Source organism: Diabrotica undecimpunctata, chromosome 8, assembly GCF_040954645.1.
Source record: "Diabrotica undecimpunctata isolate CICGRU chromosome 8, icDiaUnde3, whole genome shotgun sequence".
Taxonomy (NCBI): Eukaryota; Metazoa; Arthropoda; class Insecta; order Coleoptera; family Chrysomelidae; genus Diabrotica; species Diabrotica undecimpunctata.
In genome coordinates this window covers 103529034-103550494 of record NC_092810.1, presented here as the reverse complement: position 1 = coordinate 103550494, position 21461 = coordinate 103529034, and the positions used below count along the sequence as shown (strand labels likewise).

Sequence of the window (21461 nt, the reverse complement as noted above, 5' to 3'; positions counted from 1 at the left end):
GAAGAGTTGCAATCTTGAGAAAAGTGTTTATTAACCAAGCAAGTCCAAGAAAGTGTCTAATCTTTTACAAAATTAAATCTTTCCCGTAAAGAGAGATACCTATTTAAAATAATATCTTTAAAGTATGTACATCAACTGATAAAAATAAGGATGCTTTTAATTAAGTCAACTAAATTTTTTATCATTACCAGAAACGTTAAATTTTTCTTTTATATCTCATTCTTCTCAAAAAAATTAAAAAACTATGATGGAATACTTAAGTAAAGCCTTTGAACGTATTTTATACTAAAATCACCTGTGCGTCGTGACATTTAATTTCTATAAAAATATTTCAATTAATAGTAAAGCTGATTGTTCGATGGATACAGATTTTTTTACAGCAAGTAGCGTTTGTTTAGATAGAGTTAAAAATTTACTTAATGATTTTTCGTTACTTTTAACTAGAGATCTTAACAGAGTCTTTAACAAATTTTTATTGTGTAAAATAATAACACGCGATTTGTTTTTGTAGCGATTCTTGAGCCTGTCCAACGCGATCTGGAAATTATCTTCTACAACTTCGATGTTTTCAACTAACTGTAGAAGTTAATTTTATATATAAATTTTTGCACATTTTCAGTATCTCAAATAACTGATAAAACGTGTTCCATTCAGTGAAGTTTCCTGAAAACACCTGTATCGTCATTTTCGGCAACCTAACCTTAGCAGTTTCTACAGTTGGAAAAATAGCGTTTGAGCTGAGTGAGTGGGTATCTAAGTTTAAAGCTTCACCTTATACTGTAAGCACGCTAAAGTAAAAAAATATTTTTTCCATTAACACTCTGTCTTCTGTCTTAGTATCGGTTTCATCGTTTCATCAATTTGTTGAATTAAATCTATCATCTATTTATACTTCGCACAACAGGTTTTCAATTAGCTGTGGCTAAGTTGAAAATGAAGACCATTAGTTCGATATCAGCGTTTTCTAGTAGCCAGTTTGCTATTCTGGTAATCTTGGCCTTTAATGGCTTCCTCTTCTTTTTGAGGTCTTTTATTATTTCGACTTTAGCAGAAAGTGCTACTTCAACAAATAACTGATACAACTTTGAAAATATTGACGAGCTCCAAATATGATGAAGTCCGCGCAAACACCGAATTCTTTAGCAAAATTTATGTTCATATTATATAATATCTGTAGCGAGTAAATAATGTTTATATTATATAATAACATGTGTAGCACCCGGCGAGAAAGCTTATATAGTTTATATAGTTATATAGTAGTTTTTTAGTAAATTTATTTAAGCAGTAGTATAGTATAGTCCGTCTAGAAAGTATCCGGAATTTTATATTTTTCCTAATTTTAATAGATTTCCTTTTTGTAACATTTTAAGACAAAAGTAATGCTTCAAGTAGGTTATGCCGATAGTAGATTATGGACAAAATCGCATGACAACACCATCTGTCAAATATTGTTGTTTGTAAACACACTTAAGATTTGTAAAATAATGTCGCAAGTAGAAAAAAGAAAAGTGGTGGAATATTTGTATAGAAAGGGTGTCCGAAACGTTAAAAAAATTAGTGCAATTGACTGAACTCGGAAAAAGTGCAGTGTCTGAGACAATCAAGAGAACAAAAAATGGCATAGATATGAGACATAGACCAGTTTCGGGTAAACCGCGTAAGATTAGCGGAAACAATTTAAATGCTTTGGTGGCTTTAGGACGACAAAATCCACGCCTAGGGTTTCGAAAATTAGCGAACAGATTTGGAAACCAACGAAGAATAAAAGTGTGCCCAGAAACTGTCCGTATGTCACTGAAAAAGCAAGGCTACATATCAAGGAATCCAAAAAAAAATCCCTACAATGACACCTCTGCAAAGGCAACGAAGAATAGATTCTTGTTAACGTTTTCGAGAAGATAATTTTAATAATGTCTTTATATCTGATTCTAATAATGTCTTTATATCTGATGAAAGTTGTTTCCAGCTTGCTGCAAATCATCTAAAAGTCCTATCAAGAGAAAATGTTACCGTTCAAATTTCCAAATTTCCCACTAAAATAATGGTTTGGGGAGCAATATCTCAGCGTGGTGCTACACCTCTCTGTATAGTTAATGGTAGTGTTGATAGTGCGAAATATTGTGACATTATAAATGGTTTTCTTCTTGAAACGGCTCATGTTTTATATCCAGAGGGGTGGCGTTTTCAGCAAGATAATGCAAGATGCCATACTTCTGCTTATACTCAAGATTGGATGCAAGAACACGAATTGGCAACAATTCCGTGGCCAGCAGCATCTCCAGATCTTAGCCCCATTAAAAACACATGGGGACTGATGAAGATTGAAGTGGAACGAGCAGCGCCACGAGATAAAGAAGGTTTGATTCGGTCAGTTTTACAGGCCTGGAACACCATTACCGAAAATTATGGCCTTGACCTAGTTTCGGGTGTACCTGGACGTTTAGGTAAGTGTTTAAATTTAAATGGAGGTTGTATAAGTAAATGAGATAACTTATTTGTTGAAATTTTATATTTCAAGTGATAGAAATAAATACCGTAAAATTATAATTCTGCTTTCTTTTTTCCGGATAATTTCTAGACGGACTATAGTTTATATAGTTATAGTTTATATAGTTAATTAAAATGCGGTACAAGTTTAAATCACACTGAGAGTTTATTTTATTTTGCAATCGATTCAGTAATTTATTTATAATGTTTCCAACCGGGAATCGACCAGGATTCGACAACTAGATAGTTAGCCAACAAATGCAAAATGTAAACAGCCAGCCATTACCAATCCAGTATCCATCAAACCAAATGAATTGTTGCCCACAAATGCAGATTCTAAACAACACACAGGGTCAATCACAAATCAACAATATACAGGTTTATCTACAAATCTCATCACAAACAAGAGGTATGTACAATATGCAAATAAATCAACCAACCACCAATTCTTCGACGTATATGATATTTCCGCCCAATCAAGAACAATATATAAATCAACAAAAAACGCCACACAACAGCAATATAAATAACAGAAATAGCCAGCAATACTACAGAATGTGATCAACAAGCGATGGCGAACCAGAAAGTGCAAATGTGTCAACAAAAAAACTCATGACAAGTAGTTAAAACTACAAAACGCAGGAAAATCAGATCAAATGTAGAAACAGACAAAGAAGATATTACCATTACACTATCGAACAAATACAATACCCTAACGGATACCCAAGAAAATGAAACCAATCAAAATGAAACAGCGCCAAGAAAACCTAAACCACCACCAATATTTGTTTACGGTGTAAGCGACTTCCAAGAAATGGGGAAAACATTTACAGAAATAGCTGAAGCTGAACAATACGAAACCAGGACTATGGCAAATAATACAGTCAAAATAATTTGTAGCGATCCAAAATAATACAGAAAATTATCAAGATATATGAGAGAGAACAACATTATTCATCACACATATCAACCAAAGGAAAAAAGAGCCTACAGAGTCGTAATTAAATACCTTCACTATTCACATTAGATATTTATAAAATTCAGAAATTACAACACTGCAATATACAAATTAAACCACCCATAAAAACAAAAATATTATCCAATGTAGGAGATGTCAATTATATGACCATTCAAAAACATATTGCAATAGACCATATGTCTGTGTGAAATGTGGAGGGCAGCACGGTACAAACAGCACGTAACAAGAACTTTATACCCAATACAGTAAGATTAAATGTAAGCTATGCTAATGCAGCGAGTAATAGACAACCTCCTGCTGCTCCTTCAGATAACCAAGATTCAAACACTATTCTTATGAAGTTTTTAAAAGAATTCAAAGCCATGTTTAATCAAATCTTGCAACAAAACAGCATGGTAATAAACATGCTAAGTAAACTGGTATGCAAATAAATTTTTTTCTACGAATAACAGAATGGAACGCCAATGGCCTGCTGAATCATAAGGACGAGATGATAATATTTCTACAACACAATTATATATATATATATATATATATATATATATATATATATATATTATTAATAAGTGAGACACATTTTACAGACAAATCGTATTTTAAAATACCTCATTATCTAACGTACCATTCTAACCACCCAGACAAGACAGCCCATGGAGGTACAGCAATCTTGATCGAACAATCAATGAAACATTTTATGATGGAAAGTTATATAACAGACTGTATCCAAGCTACAGTAATTAAAGTGTGCTCATTACCTTACGAAATAACAATAGCAGCAGTATATTGCCCTCCAAAGCACAATATTAAAAAAAACCGATTTCGGATCCTTCTTCAATATTCTAGGTCCAAAATTGATCGCAGCTGGTGACTTTAATAGTAAACAAAGGGGAGAGAGCTCCATAGCTTAATGCAAAAAAATAAATACTCATATTTATCATCAGGAACACCAACGTACTAGCCAACGGACCCCAAAAAAAGACCAGACCTCTTAGATTTTTGCATCATTAAAGGAATATCTAACACCTTTATGGACATAGTTCCAAGTTATGATCTATCTTCAGATCATTCACCAATTATTGCAACAATTAGCACCTGCGTTATTAACAAACAACCTACTCCAAAACTGCATGGACCTAGAACAGATTGGAACCGAAATTTACCGAAACCTTTACCGAAAAATACTGGATGAAAACATTAAACTAAATGTAAGACTAAGAAGACCATCAGAAATAGAAGCAGCTACAAACAACCTTATGGCATTATTGCAAAACGCTGCAAAAGAAGCGACACCGAACGATGCAGATAAAAATAAAATCGAGAATAGAATAAATATTCCACTAGAAATTAAAAAGTTCATTGCTGAAAAAAGAAGAGCAAGAGGCAAATGGCAACAAAGTCGGAACCCAGCGGATAAAACGCTTTACAATCGCTTAACCAATAAATTAAAAACACAACTAAAAATTGCAAGAGAAGAGTCAGTCAAAAAATATGTAACACAACTTAATAGATACGACCATTCAATATGGAAACCAATCAAATCATCCTTAAAACCTCAAAGAATATCACCACCAGTAAGAAAAACCTCAGACACACAGAACCAATGGGCAAGCAGCGATAAAGAAAAATCAGAATTATTTGCTGAACATTTAGCAACAGTATTCCAACCACACAACAATGAAGAAGATCAAGAAATTATTAATTATTTAAACTCAGAACAAACATCAGTAAATTCAATAAAATTAACAACACCCAAAGAACTTAATCTAAGAAGAAATCTTAAGACTAAATATCAAAAAGTCACCAGGAATCGACCTAATAACACCAAAAATGCTAGAAGAATTACCAAAAAAAAAGGGAATAATAATCCTTACATATATATTTAACGCAATATTAAGATGTAATTATTGGCCTAACAATCTAAAAATTGCATAAATACTTTTATTCCCAAAACCAGGAAAGGATCCAAGTGAAGTCTTATCCTATCGACATATCAGTCTGTTATCAACAATCTCCAAATTACTAGAAAAACGTTTAATAAAAAGAATAGGTCCAGACTTTACAGGCGCAGATTGGATACCAAATTATCAGTTTGGATTTCGACGAGAACACCCAACTATCCAGCAATGCCACTGAATAACCCATAAAATCAATTCCGCATTAGATGAAAAGAAATATTGCCCAATGGTATCACTAGATGTACGTCAAGCTTTTGATAAGGTTTGGCATAAAGGACTTCTTTATAAAATTAAACAAATATTACCACCATTCTTTCGAATACTTACATCATACTTGGAAAGCCGACAGTTTAGAACAAAAGTAAGTGGAGAAATATCCAAAATGCATCCCATTAAGGCGGAAATTCCACAGAGCAGCGTCCTGGGACCTTTATTATATATATATATATATATATATATATATATATATATATATATTTATTTACGGTAACAATTGACTTCCCACATGTAAAGTTGTAGGTTCAATTGGCTTCCGCTGGTCAATTGGCATCCGGTATTCGGATGCCAATTGACCTTTTCAAAATAATATCAGAAACGCATAGTGGATGATATTATAAGGCTCTTTACGCGATATGAACCCGGAATCCAATTGGACCGTTTTTTGATTCGTAAATAAATTGTAGTTCGAGGCAAAAAATAAGCAGCGCCACCATCGATTTGTGTATATTGAGTTGAAGCGATATTCATGTCGTTACAGCTTAGCGGTTCAATTGGCATCTACAGGATGTGATACGATTTTGGAAGCCAGTTAGTCACTTAGATTGTCTTAGATTCCAGGTTTATAAAGGTTCGAGTAACATCTGGTCGATTCGCGTTTGAGTTTAATTCTTAGAATGGATATTTTTTGTTTAGTTTTTGGATTTACAATATATTATTGGTTTTATCTTACTTTCTTGTTATCTGCAGTCTTTTATTCTTTTTGAAAGGTTTTATAACCTTATTTCTCAGCGCTATGTGTATAATTTTTTTAAGCACATTGCTAAAACGTTGTGTATTAAAAAGCATTTAATGTTAGGGGTTGTAAATGCATTACAAATGTTGTGAATTTTGAAAATGTGGTTTGGCGCTGTGTTAATAAGATTCTTTCGTTAAGATGCTTAGTTTTTATCTATCTCTGGTTATGCTTTGTCTTTTTTTCTGTGCAAATATTAACTAATATTATAAATGTGAGTGTAAGGTGTTTGTCGGCTTGTTTTTTTTTTCGCATTCCCTGTTTAACTTTTTAACCGATCATATTGATTATTTTTGCAATTTTGACAGGGACACAAATAAGCACAGATGATACATTTTATTAAAAAAAGTTGTATTTTCAAGGGATACTTCTCGGCAGAAGACGCCATCACAATCGAATCGAGGATAAAAGCTAGTATTTTATATGTAAATGAGAATGCAATCCACTCTCAACTGATCAACATTTAATATGTCATCACAGGTGTTCCGTGTGCAATGCTGCCAGGTCACCCATGTACAGCTTGGAACAACAAGAGCCATTTGCTGATCGGTTTAGGTCACCGAAACCCAACCAATTATGATTGGATCAACAGAAACAACTACTCCGTGGGCTAATACCCCTACCGGCATTGAATTATACTATTGATCCAATGGTCGCAGAACAACACAACCCATCAAGTGTGAAACGCCAAACAGCTGTTTCGGTCCGCCAGACCTTATCAGTGACGCTTGGCTTCTCCATTGGAAAGTTGTCCGTTCTGCTTAAGGGGACAAGGTCCTCTGAATCTCAAATGTAAATGAGAATGCAATCCACTCTTAACTGATCAACATTTAATATGTCATCACAGGTGTTCCGTGTGCAATGCTGCCAGGTCACCCATGTACAGCTTGGAACAACAAGAGCCATTTGCTGATCGGTTTAGGCCGCCGAAACCCAATTAATTATGTTTAGATCAACAGAAACAACTACTCCGAGGGCTAATACCCCTACCGGCATTGAATTATACTATTGATCCAATGGTCGCAGCACAACACAACCCATCAAGTGTGAAACGCCAAACAGTTGTTGCCGTCCGCCAGACCTCATCAGTGACGCTTGGCTTCTCCATTGGAAAGTTGTCCGTTCTGCTTAAGGGGACAAGGTCCTCTGCATCTCAAATGTAAATGAGAATGCAATCCATTCTTAACTGATCAACATTTAATATGTCATCACCGGTGTTCCGTGTGCAATGCTGCCAGGTCACCCATGTACAACTTGGAACAACAAGAGCCCTTTGCTGATCGGTTTAGGTCACCGAAACCCAACCAATTATGTTTGGATCAACAAAAACCACTACTCCGAGGGGTAATACACCTACTGGCATTGAATTATACTATTGATCCAATGGTCGCAGATCAACACAACCCATCAAGTGTGAAACGCCAAACAGCAGTTTCGGTCCGCCAGACCTCATCAGTGACGCTTGGCTTCTCCATTGGAAAGTTGTCCGTTCTGCTTAAGGGGACAAGGTCCTCTGAATCTCAAATGTAAATGAGAATGCAATCCACTCTTAACTGATCACATAGGTGACCTAGCAGCATTGCACACGGAACACCTGTGATGACATATTAAATGTTGATCAGTTAAGAGTGGATTGCATTCTCATCTACATTTGAGATTCAGAGGACCTTGTACCCTTAAGCAGAACGAACAACTTTCCAATGGAGAAGCCAAGCGTCACTGATGAGGTCTGGCGGACCGAAACAGCTGTTTGGCGTTTCACACTTAATGGGTCGTGTTGTTCTGCGACTATAGGATCAATAGTATAATTCAATGCCGGTAGGGGTATTAGCCCTCGGAGTAGTTGTTTCTGTTGATCCAAACATAACTAGTATTTTATAGTATAGCAAAGTAATACATTTTCGGGTAGATCAGATATGTAGGATTTAGTGCTCGCTCTTCTACCTATATTTTATTAAAGTGTCTTATGAAATTTCAATTTCTGGATCATTTTTTGTCTTTAACTGGGATATTATTACTCTCCTGCCTTCTACTATTCTTTGCTTTTCTCACCACTCCTGCTGATATCTCTATATTTGTGTTTCGTTTATTTATTCGTTCATAGTTTGTTATTAATTTTGCCTCACACATATTTGCGTCTTAATAATTTTAATAATATAGAAATCTGATTACCTGAATAAAGAAATCATGTTTTGTTCAAATAAATTTAATAAATTAAAACCATTTCTACATACCATTTTGAAGATAATCATAACAACTTGAAAACACTACAACAAATGAAATGGAATAAGCAGTTGTTCCACATCTCTAACGTAAGGATATGAAGAAAAATTGATTCTTAATATCGTGTGTATTTTTCACCAGCGCGAATTAGTGCTTGAAATCTACGTGGCATGCTGCGTATAAGCCTGTCGATATCTTGTTGAGGTACCTATATTTTCCCATTCTTCGATTAGAGTTTCTTTTAGTTGTTGAAGGATTTGAGGTGGATGTGGGCGCCTCGGGACACATCTATCTAACATATCCCAAAGATGTTCAATTAGTATAAGCGAATAAATGCAATACACTCTTAACTGCTCAACACATCAAGGTGTTATAGCAGGTGTTCCGCGTGCAATGCTGCCATGTTCACTATTGGAGTCACTGGAGTAGTTGTTGCTATTGATCCAAAAAGTTAAGCTTTGCTTGGGTTTTCGGTAACCTTAACCGACAGCAAATGACTCTGGTTTTCCACGCTGTACATGTGAACATGGCAGCATTGCACGCGGAACACCTGCTATAACACCTTGATATGTTGAGCAGTTAAGAGTGTATTGCAATTTTTCGCTTATATTTTATAGTCAGAGGACACAGTCCCCAAAGCAGAACGGACAACTTTCCAATGGTGAACCCAAACGTCACTAATGATAGTCTGGGTGGACCGAAACAGCTGTCTAGTGTTTCACACTTGGTGAGTTGTGTTGTTCTGCAACCATTTGGATCAATAGTGTAATTCAACACCGGGAGAGGCATTAGCCATCGGAGTAGTTGTTGCTATTGATCCAAAAAGTTAAGCTATGTTCAATTAGATTTAGATCGAGACTCAGGGGTGGCCAATCCATGGTTTGAATCCCGTGCTGCTGAAGGAAGTTCTTGGGTTTGATTTCCTTTTACGACCCTGTCCAATGCGTCTTTTATATCGACCGGTTTCTACATATCGATTCCAAGCATGATGGATGACGGAAGAACTGACGATAAAATTCCTTGCCACCTGTCGAATACTGGTACCATTTTCATTAGTAACAACAAGAACGATTTCTTGCTTATTTGTATATCATTCTGTCATCTCTCATTTTGAAAAACTAGTGTGAAACTTAACAATTTATGATGAAATGTAAAATTTCTAGAATAAAACAACTGAAAACTTTTGTTTTCTGTACTTCCACAAAATTTATTTAGTAATTGTCACTACAGCTGTTTCGGCAACTTGCCTTTCTTAAGTGATGGTTAACCTACTGTGCGTTCAGGTTATATAGTTTCACTGAACAGGTTGAGGAGGGGGGGAGTTGTTAGTCTCAAGTTCGTCATTCAGAATTGGTGTCTTTTAATTTTCATAGATTCTAATAAAGATAGCTTAAGGCTTTTATTTTGGACGTGAAGAATTTGAAATTGGTCGTTAAAAGAATGATTATGATCTAGAAGGTGAAGTGCATATGTGGATTCTGTTTTCCTATTATTGAAAGCTCTTTTATGTTCTGTTATACGTTTGTTGAAGGCTCTACCGGTTTGACCGATGTAAGCTTTTGGACAGTCTCCACAGGTGAGTTTATAAACCCCAGTGTGTAAGTGCATGTTTTTCGTTTGGCTCTTGTTGTTCTTAATATATTTAAATGCTGGTGTTATTCTTTTCTTTTGATCTGTCTGGCTATTTTAGTTAATATATTACCTGTATATGACGTGATCGAGCAATATATTGTATTGGGCTTTTTCTCTTGTGGTGGGAAGATTGATTTAAGGGCTTTCTTGAGTAGTTTTTGCTGTAACATTTTGTTTATTATGTGTTCGTTGTATCCAATATTTATTGCTATAAGTTTAATGATATTCAATTCTACTTCGAAGTTATTATTTGACATTGGGATTTCTGTCAATCTGTGGAACATACTATAGTAGGCTGCTAATTTATGTTGTGCAGGATGGGATGAAGTACTGTGTATGGTTGTGTCAGTATTTATAGGTTTATGAAATACAGAGAACTCGTGTTTGTTTTCAATTCTTATAATTTTTAAGTCTAGAAAATTTATTGACTGGTTTTGTTTTATTTCTCTTGTAAATTTAATATTACTATGGATTGAATTAACGTATGATAAGATTTGGCCAAATTCATGAAACATAAAATAATGCAATGTCAAAACATGTAGCATGTTATTAATTATTCATACTTTATAGTACATTCTTAACTTTTGTTAAAGGTATTTCATACCGAAATTAAGAAGTATTCATGGTTTAGCCTATTTCTCCTTCGTGGCTATGAGTAATTGCATTAAATCAGAGTTGTGCAGCTGATGTGTAAAATGGGATTATTTCGTAAACTGTTAAGTTTTAAAGTTATTAACAATTATACCTTTTTTTACAACCTTACAACCACAGTTGTAAGAAGTCAGATACCAAAAAATAAAGGAGAAAGTTATGTGCACTTTGCGTTCGGCAATAATGTGCCTGTTGTCTTAAACATCTTCACTTACAAAAATTTTCACAGTGAGTGTTATCAAATGGTCGTATACTCTTATAAGTACTTTTGTTTGCTTTCTAAGTATTTTTCATGGACTTTGAATTTGCTAAAATATTGGAAAGTGTCATCGAAAATGCAAATCGAAGAGAAATACGAACAAGAACGAGAAAATACAGCCCATATAGCCCATAATGCGACGTAACAGCCCAAGACATGAAGTTACAATCATTGTAACATTTAATTTTAACATTTAATCCTACTATACCAGAATTTCTTTAGTAATACCAAATAATTCATTACAACAGAGCTCTTTTACTCAGGGAATAATCAGACTAGAAGTTGTTAAAAGACGATTAAACATTTTTAAATTACTGAGCTTAAAAAATGTAAAATAAAAGTATTTAGCAAATTAAATCAAATTTGAAGCTGTCATAATTTTAAAAGAAAAATATTCAATCTCGAAAAAAGCAATAACTACCTGCCTACAATTTATAGATAAAGAGTTATATACTCTAACAAGTTAAATTTTTAAACATCCGTTTCGACAACAAAATATTACAATGACTGAACAGATGAATTGACTCAGGTAGAATTCCACCGAAACCTTTAGGTATTATTGTCGACTTGAGTCATAAACCAATGGATGCTAAAGGTCCAAAGCCAATCGATGCCAAAGAAACCGCAACAGCGATTGATGCCAATTGGTACCGCAACAGAATTCGCTGTATATTGTGGCCCGTGAATATTCACGGATGCCAAATGGGAATACTTTTCGTCCAGAAGTCAATTGGTACTACAAAGAAATATATATATATATATATATATATATATATATATATATATATATATATATATATATATATATCTATATATATGCTATATATATGCTATATATATGATATATATATATATATATATATATATTTATATATTTATATATATATATATATATATGTATAATATATATATATATATATAATATATATATATTGAATTTGAAATTTCCGCGGGAGCTATATGTGGTTTCAGTTGTTTTCCGGGTTTGACTTCGCGTTAAATATTTTTGGTTTTTAGAAAAACCATTGTTTTGACGACGTTTCGGCAAGGTCACACTTGCCATTGTCAAGTCAGATTCTGCTTCGTCTTGATGTTACAGGCGAACTGATTTCTCGGTCGCTGCACGCTGAGTTTAAATATCTTGTTGCGCTTCTTGTCATTGGTCCTGTGCGCAGAGTGGGCGTGGTCTTCTTCGCTATTTTAATTTTTACGTTTTTCTGCAGAATTGTTTTCCACGTATTTGGGAGTCTTTGGGCATCATCTCTGGTGTTTAAATTTTTCGGATGTTTTTCGATCTCTATGGCTTCTCTGATTACACGTTTGGCCTTATTTTCGATGTTGGCTAGCATTGTTGTTCCATTTAAGTCTATTTTATGTCCTGTGTTTATGACATGTTGTGCTAGGGATGAAGTTTTTTCTTTTCTTTCGATGGCGTTTCGATGTTCTTCGCGTCTAACCTGTGGACAAAGACTCCCAAAGACTCCCAAATACGTGGAAAACAATTCTGCAGAAAAACGTAAAAATTAAAATAGCGAAGAAGACCACGCCCACTCTGCGCACAGGACCAATGACAAGAAGCGCAACAAGATATTTAAACTCAGCGTGCAGCGACCGAGAAATCAGTTCGCCTGTAACATCAAGACGAAGCAGAATCTGACTTGACAATGGCAAGTGTGACCTTGCCGAAACGTCGTCAAAACAATGGTTTTTCTAAAAACCAAAAATATTTAACGCGGAGTCAAACCCGGAAAACAACTGAAACCATAATATATATATATATATATATATATATATATATATATATATATATATATATATATATATATATATATATATATATATATATATATATATATATATATATATATATATATATATATATATATATATATATATATATATATATATATATATATACGTTTGATCTACCAACTTCACATTACGTAACAATTGGCACATTTTCAGATGACACAGTAGCACTTACAAGTCACAAACACATTAACATAGCTACTCAACAACTCCAAGACTATTTTTATGAGCTTGAAAACTGGCTAAAACAATGAAAAATAAAAATAAATGAAAACAAGTCAACCCACGTATATATATATATATATATATATATATATATATATATATATATATCAACAATGAGGAAATATCCAGGACTAAAACAACCAAATACCTAGGGCTACACCTGGAATAAAATCTGTGTTGGCAAGAAGAACACATCACCAAAAAAAGAAAATAAATACAACTAAGACAAAAAGAAATCAATTGGTTAATTGGAAAAAACTCCAAGCTGTCAATAAATAATAAAATTTAAATTTATAAAACAGTTATCAAACCAATATGGACATATGGGATAGAGCTATGGGGCTGTAGTAGTAAATCTAATATTGGTATTATGGAAAAATGCCAATCAAAAATTTTAAGAGCAATTGTTGATGCACCCTGGTACGTAACCAACCAAAGAATCTATGAGGATCTCAATATCTTAACAGTGAAAAAAGTATACCAGCAAAAGAAATTACAATACATTCAAAAAGTGAACACACACTCCAATTCATTAATTTCCGTAATACCTCAACATCGAGTTATCAGAAGACCAAAGCTACGTTGGCCAACAGACCAGTAACATGGACCCGTGATTCTCTCACTGGAGGGGACTACATCACGCCAGAACCAAGGGACAGAACCTAAACTCATCACATTAACGTAAAGAATACATTGTTTTATTCTGATTGTTAATTTATTAGTTATATTAAAAAAAAAATTGCAATCAAATTTTCAGCACTCATGATAATCGGATAAGTATGTAAGTTGCAATAATTTATTGCGAGACATGCTCTTCCGACAATCATATGATTGATGATATTTCTAAGGACTCTTAATAGTTTAGCAGCTTAGAGACTATTAATAAATATTTTTCTACATTTTAGTTTAAATGGTCAAAACAGCAATCTTCCACTGAATATTTTACTTTATCAAAATTAAACACAACATACATAGAGGACGAATCATCGCCGTTGTGGATCGGTGACGATAAAAGATATCTTCCAACACTAGACCAAGAAAATAAAGTAAGTAGAACAACTGGATAAGGTATTTAAGTTAGCTTTTTATATTAAATTTATTATTCTAAAACTCTTAAAATGAAGTGTTGAAAATATAAATGCAAAAGTGATAAAATGGTTAGCAGAAGTAAGTTTAAATCGACTACTGCAAATAATGAAGAAAGGATGGTCAACATATTATACAACCAAGGGGGGGACAATTAGAAGAACAATATTAAAATTTGAAAATTGCATGACAATAATAAAATAGTAAAAATGCATTAAGAATAGTTACTAGAAAAGTAAAACAAAATATATCATTAGAATACAAAATAAAGAGAGCTAAAGAACAAGCGGAAATTCTCAGCTCAGTCCCATTTACGTAGCATGTTTTTAAATTAAGTACCTTTTTAAAATAAAAAAACAAGTAAACATTTTGCAAAATACAGTTACTTATATGAAAGCTCGTACTGCTACTTTTCTACATACTGTCCCCTAATATTAACGCACTTAGCGTATTGTAGGACCAGCTTTTGTATTCAAGTCTCAAGGAGAAATGTTGCTGTCTGATAAGACAACCACTGTAACACTGTTGTTTTCAGCGTCATTATTATAGTGTTGTCCAGTCAGATGCATCTTCAAATTTAGAAACAAATGGTAATTATCCGGAACTAGATCGGGACTGTATGATGAAGGGTCTTATTATTCCTAGCCAAATGATGTGATAAGATGTTGAGTTTCATTAGCAGTACGCGGATGGGCATTATCGTGGAAATGTCAAATGACATCGTTCGTAAGTAAGCCGCACCTTTTGTTTTAAATTTCACGGAGTATCTTTAGCAAAGTCTCACAGCAAGTTCTCAAAACACAGTTAGGCGAGGAAATGAAACATTAAAAGGCACTAAACTTACCGTTGATTTCAAAATTTGCACAAAATTTACTAACAAAAAAACTTTAAATTTTGAGACAGAATTAAATATCATTAAGCAAATAGCAGTAAACAATGGATACAACAAACAATCAATTAAAGTTAAATCACAAACTACACAAGAAAGCCCTGAAATTAATATTTCCACCACCAGAGAAAAAACCCAGTACCTTCTGCTCGATTACATATACAGGCAAAATATCAACAAAAATAGCCAAACACATAAAAAAGAAAGGAATAACACCAGCTTTCAGAACAAATAACAACCTAGGCAAATATATTAAAAACAACAAGAGCCAAAATAAAAAACACTTACACAGTGGTGTGTACAAACTTAAATGTGGCGACTGCCCAAAAACTTACATCGGTCAAACTGGTAGAAATTTTATTACACGAATGGCAGAACATAAAAGGGCTTTCAATAATAGTAAAACAGATTCTACATACGCACTTCTACAATCATTCTTTTAATGACGAATTTAAAATTTTTCACATTCAAAATAAAGGCCTTAAGCTATCTTTGTCAGATTCTATGGAAATCAACAAATTAAAAAACATAGATATAATTCTGAATGACCAACTTGAGACAAACAGTTCTCCCCTCCTCAACCTATTTCATTAGAGACTATAAAGTGTAAACGCATGCCAAAAATAGATCACTTTAGAAAGGCAATCAGCCGAAACTGCTGTAGTGATAAGAGTTTAAAATAAATTTTATGGAAATTTTGAAAACAACGTTTTCAGTGTTTTATTGTTACATAAAATGAATTTACATCAAGTAACGGTCGAATTCATCAATTACTAAACTTACCAATTTTCCGCAGCAAGATAAATTGCCATGCAATATTTTGCTTTCGATTCGAGAAAGTGTCTGAAAAGTTTTTAAACAAAATTCATGGTGGTTCGAGGTTGCTGAATACAAATACGTTAACGACAATGGTCCTTTACTTACTTGGTTCTCAGAGTGGACCACACCTCCTGGAGTATGTTAATTTCATTCTAAATCAGTCGACAGTTATAACTCGTGAGTTTTTAATCTCACTGAACACTAATATGATAACGACAATAGTCCTCGAGCTACCCTGTGCCCACAGTAGACATCGTCTTCCAGAGTGTTTTGTTATTTTCATTCGAAATCAGTTTAAAGTCATTACTCGGGGAGTTTTCGAGGTCGCTAAATAGGAATACTATGATTGTGGTGGTTTTTAAGCTACCTAATGAATGGTGGACCTCGTTTCCTCGAGTTGTATGATATATTAATTCAAAATTAGTTAAAAGTCATTACTCAGCGGTTTTGGGGGTTGTTAAAACCGAATATTACGGCGGCGATAGTCTCCAAGGTATCTGGTGCGAAAGGTGACCTCATCTCCTAGAGTTTCATATTAATTTTATTCTAAATCAGTCTTTAGTCATTACTCAGAGGTTTTCAAGGTCGCTTAACAGAAATACCTAGCTAAATAAACTTTATATAAAATAGTAAAAAATAATCCAAAACAATATTTTTTAAATTTGGCGCTTATAAGCAATTGATAGCACTAATACAGTGCCGGGTGATACATATTATAATCTCCTTGCCTTTCAGATGTGCTCTATACGTATTCTCTCACACGTACTGGTACAGAGATTATATAGTTAAAGTTTTTCTCTTCGCTCTATTTCAAATTATTATGAAAATTATTGTTTTTTATATAAATATGTGGATATAGAAAGAATGGCTTGGTTTGTAATTTAGCACGTAAAAATTGAGCTGGGTGAAAATTGCATGAATTTGGAGAACTGTGAAGAAAATTAATCTGACACAGAAGAAGATGAGAAAGAAATACATTTAAATGATTATTATAATGAAAGGTTATTTGTTAATTATCTTTTTTCACTTATTTAATTTTTTTATTTATGTTCAAGAACCCTTTTTTAACTCTTATCATATACCACTATTTGATTAAAATCTTCAATCACAGATTAAAAAAAAACTTCAGGAGACACCAGATACCTTGGAGGTCATCGCCATCGTCATGTTCGTGTTTATTAACTAAAAAAACTTCAAACTTCAGAAGACGAGGTTGACCCTCGGACCAGATAGCTTGAGGATCATCGACATCATAATATTCTTATTCAGCGACCTCGAAAATTACTACGACTATTAGGTAATTACTTTCGACTGATTTCTAATGAAAATATCATAAATCTCCAGAAGACGAGGTCACCTTGGAAACCAGGCAACTCGAGGACCGTCAACGTTATCATAATTCGTATTCAGCGACCTTGAAACCTTCGAGTAACAAAATTAAACTTATTCCTGTCGATATATTGGATATATTCTTAGTTGAAAATTTTTCATTTTCAATGCATTTTGGAAATGCAATTTGCTTATGCACAATTTTCATTTTACCATCATGAATTTAGTTCACAAAACTTTCCTGACACTTTTCTAAAGCGAATGCAAAATGTTTCTCAATGGTTCATTTTCCTGCAGCAAATTGGTAAGTTTAGTGCTTTGTTTCCTCGCCTAAGTGCACCTGATTTTCTGGGCAGATATGAGTTTGTTCGAACTTCACTCTAGTAAAAAAGGTCATTCCACGGATTACTGCTTCGATTTCGGTGTACAGTGGTGACCCATGTTTCATCAACTGTAAAAATATGTCTTAAAAATCATCCCCCGTTACTGTATTGCTGAAAAAAACTCAAAACTGAACGTTTGGTTTTGTGCTCAACCCTTAACATTTTTAGTACCTGAAATAAACACAAATTCCGATAATTTAAACATTCAGTCACAGTTCCGTTAGCAACATTTCTTGAGACTGTCGAAAAAAACTCTTTAGATAATGATAAAATTGTTTGTTCTCCCTAATTTGACAGTCAACTTTTTTAGTCAAATTGTTGATCATGAGCGAATGGCATCCAACCGCATCCGTCCCGCATCGTAAATATTTATGCGACCATCTCTAAAAGCCCTAATTTTCAGAGCATCCCATCATACTCGTAATGTTTTCCCCATACACTTCACTAAATCGGAGATGTATTCTCAATCGATGACGGCATTATTAAAACACACACCCAAATATAAACAAAGTCGACTAGCTCTGTAATGATATCCCGACAGATACATTGCGGCGGCGTAATTTCAAAACAGTACCTACTTTTAAAAGATGCTAATATATTACGTAATGGTCTTATAATCAAATGTGCTAAAAATGATTAAGAATCTACAAAGTATAGTAGCTTATAGCAACTTACTACTGGTAAGTTTAAATTGATTCTTCTTCTTCTAGTGCCATCTCTACTAGTGAAGGTTGGCTATAACTATGGCAAATTCGTCTCTATCATCTGTTTTTCTTAAGAGCATCTGTGTGTTTAACCCGGTCCAGTCGCGAATGTTTTTCAGCCAGGATATTTGTCGTCTACCAGGACCCCTTTTTTCTTCGATTTTGCCCTTCACAATCAGCTGCAACAACTCGTACTTATCATTTCTAAGTATGTGCCCCAAATATGCTGTCTTTCGCTTTTTAATGGTGGTCAAAAGTTCTCTGTCTCTTCCCATTCTGTGCAACACCATTTCGTTCATAATATGGTCGGTCCATGGTATCTTCAAAATTCTCCTAAAAAGCAACATTTCAAAAGCTTCCAGTTTTCTCATTAAGTTAACATTAATAATCCAGGCTTCGAGACCATAAAGAAGAATAGAGTGGATACAACATTTTACCATCCGATATCGGATTTGCAGATTGAGTGTTTGGTTACGCAGAAATTTCCTCATCTTCAAAAAGGCTGCTCTTGATTGCTCTATTCTTAAGCGAATTTCTTATTTCGGATTCAGATCTTCCGTAATCTAGACTCCTAAGTATTTCATTTTGTCCACTTACTTAATATCTTCATTTTTTATCTGGATCCTTGGAATGACTTTGCCCCTCTTACTGATAACCATGGTTTTTGTTTTCTTTATGTTTATTGTTAAACCAAACTGTTCCCCAGTAAAACAAATTGTGTTTAATAACGTCTGTTGTGTGTTGTGTGTCTGTGTCTAAAAACCACGTTGCTCAGTTTGGAAACTTTAAGGATATAGATAGTAAAAAAATATAGATCAAAAACAGATAGATAAACGATAGAAATAGAAATTAATTAGATAACAAAATATAACAGTTTGACAAAGAAAAACAAGAAACAAGCTTTAAAGAGTTTTAACCTGAAACTCATGAAGGAACTCTAGATTAAATATTCTAAACAAACATTTCTCTATAAAATATCATAAAATGTCAGAAAACATATCAGCAAATTATCAACAAAAATAATGAGATTGGATTCCGGTGACTGAACGTGTGAAGGTCGTTCTGTATGTCGAGCATCGTTATTTAAGTTTTTAAAGTGAATATTTGGCTTGTAAATTTACTAAATTTTGGACATATAAACATAAAAGTTCGCTTTACGCAAATTTTATAGGCAACCAATAATACGAAATGGTGTGTTGTTATCTAGATACTATACAATAATTACAACCACTATGGATAATCCTAAACCTGTTGCTTTTGACTACAAGGGCAACCAAATTGAACAAAGTACTTCAAACGTAACTAAATCAATAATGTTAACGAATGACGGAGAAAACAATACACCTACAACTTCATACGTTACTGCCGCCAAAACAAGACCTAAACCTATTTTTCCAAAAAAAGAACAAGCAATTATCATACATTCTCATCCCAATCTTGTGTTATTGGACTACGTTAAAGCAGTTGGAAACATCGTTAATCCCAAAAATGTTTGTTTTGCATCGAAAATATCAAACAACCGAGTGTGTATCTACTTATCAAGAACCGAACTTGTAGACCAGCTTATATTAGAGCATTCCACTGTAACTGCAAATTCCGTTGAGCTGAGTATAAGAAGACTAATTTCTCCAGCTAAGAGAATATTAATATCAAATGTCTGTCCATCCATATCTAACGAGGTCATAGAAGAGGCACTCAAAGATTTCGGACTTCAAATGGTATCGCCTATATCATTATTAAAGGCAGGTATCCCAGGAGATGAGTACTCGCATATTATGAGTTTCAGACGTCAAGTCTACGTTATTCCAGCTACTGAGAACTACGAGCTTCAAACGTCACTTTTAATACAGCATGAGAATATTGCATATAGAATATTCTTGTCTACAGATCGTATGGAATGTTTCCTTTGTAAACAGCCTGGACATACAGCAAACAAATGTCCTAACATAAATACACAAATAACCTCATTGCCGCAATAAAATAATTTATCATCAACATTGTCAACAACTACAATAGTTGATACAAATTCTGAGAATATTCAAGCAACTGCATTATTACCAGCACCAGGTGTCAAACGACTGCATTCATCAACTAATGACACAAATTCTCTTGAAGACCAGACATCCGACGTTCATGTAATGCCCCCTCCTGAGCACTCCTCCAGCACTGATAAACCAAAATTAGTTAAGAAGAAACCTAGGATGCAGTCCACTAACAAAGCTATTCTATCAGACAACACATAGACAATTATACAAAATCTCTGTAACACAAATCCGAATGACTATTCGTTAACAGCTGATTAGATTATTGCATTCCTCGAGAACTCATTTGGCAACGGCAACCCAGTAATCGAAGCTCTGCAAATTACAACAGATATACAGGTCCTGTTGGACGATATGTATAAGATATATCCTTCTTTAACAGAAAGATCTGTTAAGGGTAGAGTTACTAGAACAACGAAAAAATTAAAGAAATATTTAACCACAGATAATAGCAACGCTGAAGTATTGCAATCATCAACTGACGACGATTATCTCTCAGATACATCACAAAAGTCCCAAAAATCTACCTTTTAATTACTTAGTTACTTTTCAAATTAATTCAATGAAATTGTGACGGATTCTATCCGAGATACGAAAGAATCCAACAATTGATCGCAGAAATAGAAGCAGATTTTATATGTTTACAAGAGACAAACTTTAAAGATACCAATATTGGACAACTTAAAAATTACGAAGGTTACCATTGTCTACGAAAGGACTTCCCAAGAGCCAGTGGCGGCACCTCAATTTTTGTTTCCAGAGATCTGTTTTCTACACATCACATACTCACTACTGGCATTGAAGCAGTCGCAGTCTCCATCTGGTGCCCCAGCAAAATTACAGTATGCAGCATTTACATACCACCTAATTACAAACTTTCAGAAGAGGAACTGTATGATTTAATCCATCAACTCCCCACTCCTTATCTTCTTGTGGGTGATTTCAATGCACATAATATTATGTGGGGCTCTGATAAA

The 21461-nt window shown here is 34.0% G+C and overlaps 1 protein-coding gene across 2 annotated transcripts in view; it reads left to right on the top strand.

Annotated features, from left to right (window-relative positions):
- The window catches only part of LOC140448502 (uncharacterized), an 87777-nt gene that overhangs the window by 47681 nt on the left and 18635 nt on the right, over window positions 1-21461 (top strand). For both annotated transcript variants that reach the window (XM_072541586.1, XM_072541585.1), the window contains exon 5: window positions 14138-14278. In XM_072541586.1, the coding sequence (XP_072397687.1) occupies window positions 14138-14278 (141 nt within the window). The remainder of the gene's footprint in view (window positions 1-14137; window positions 14279-21461) is intronic.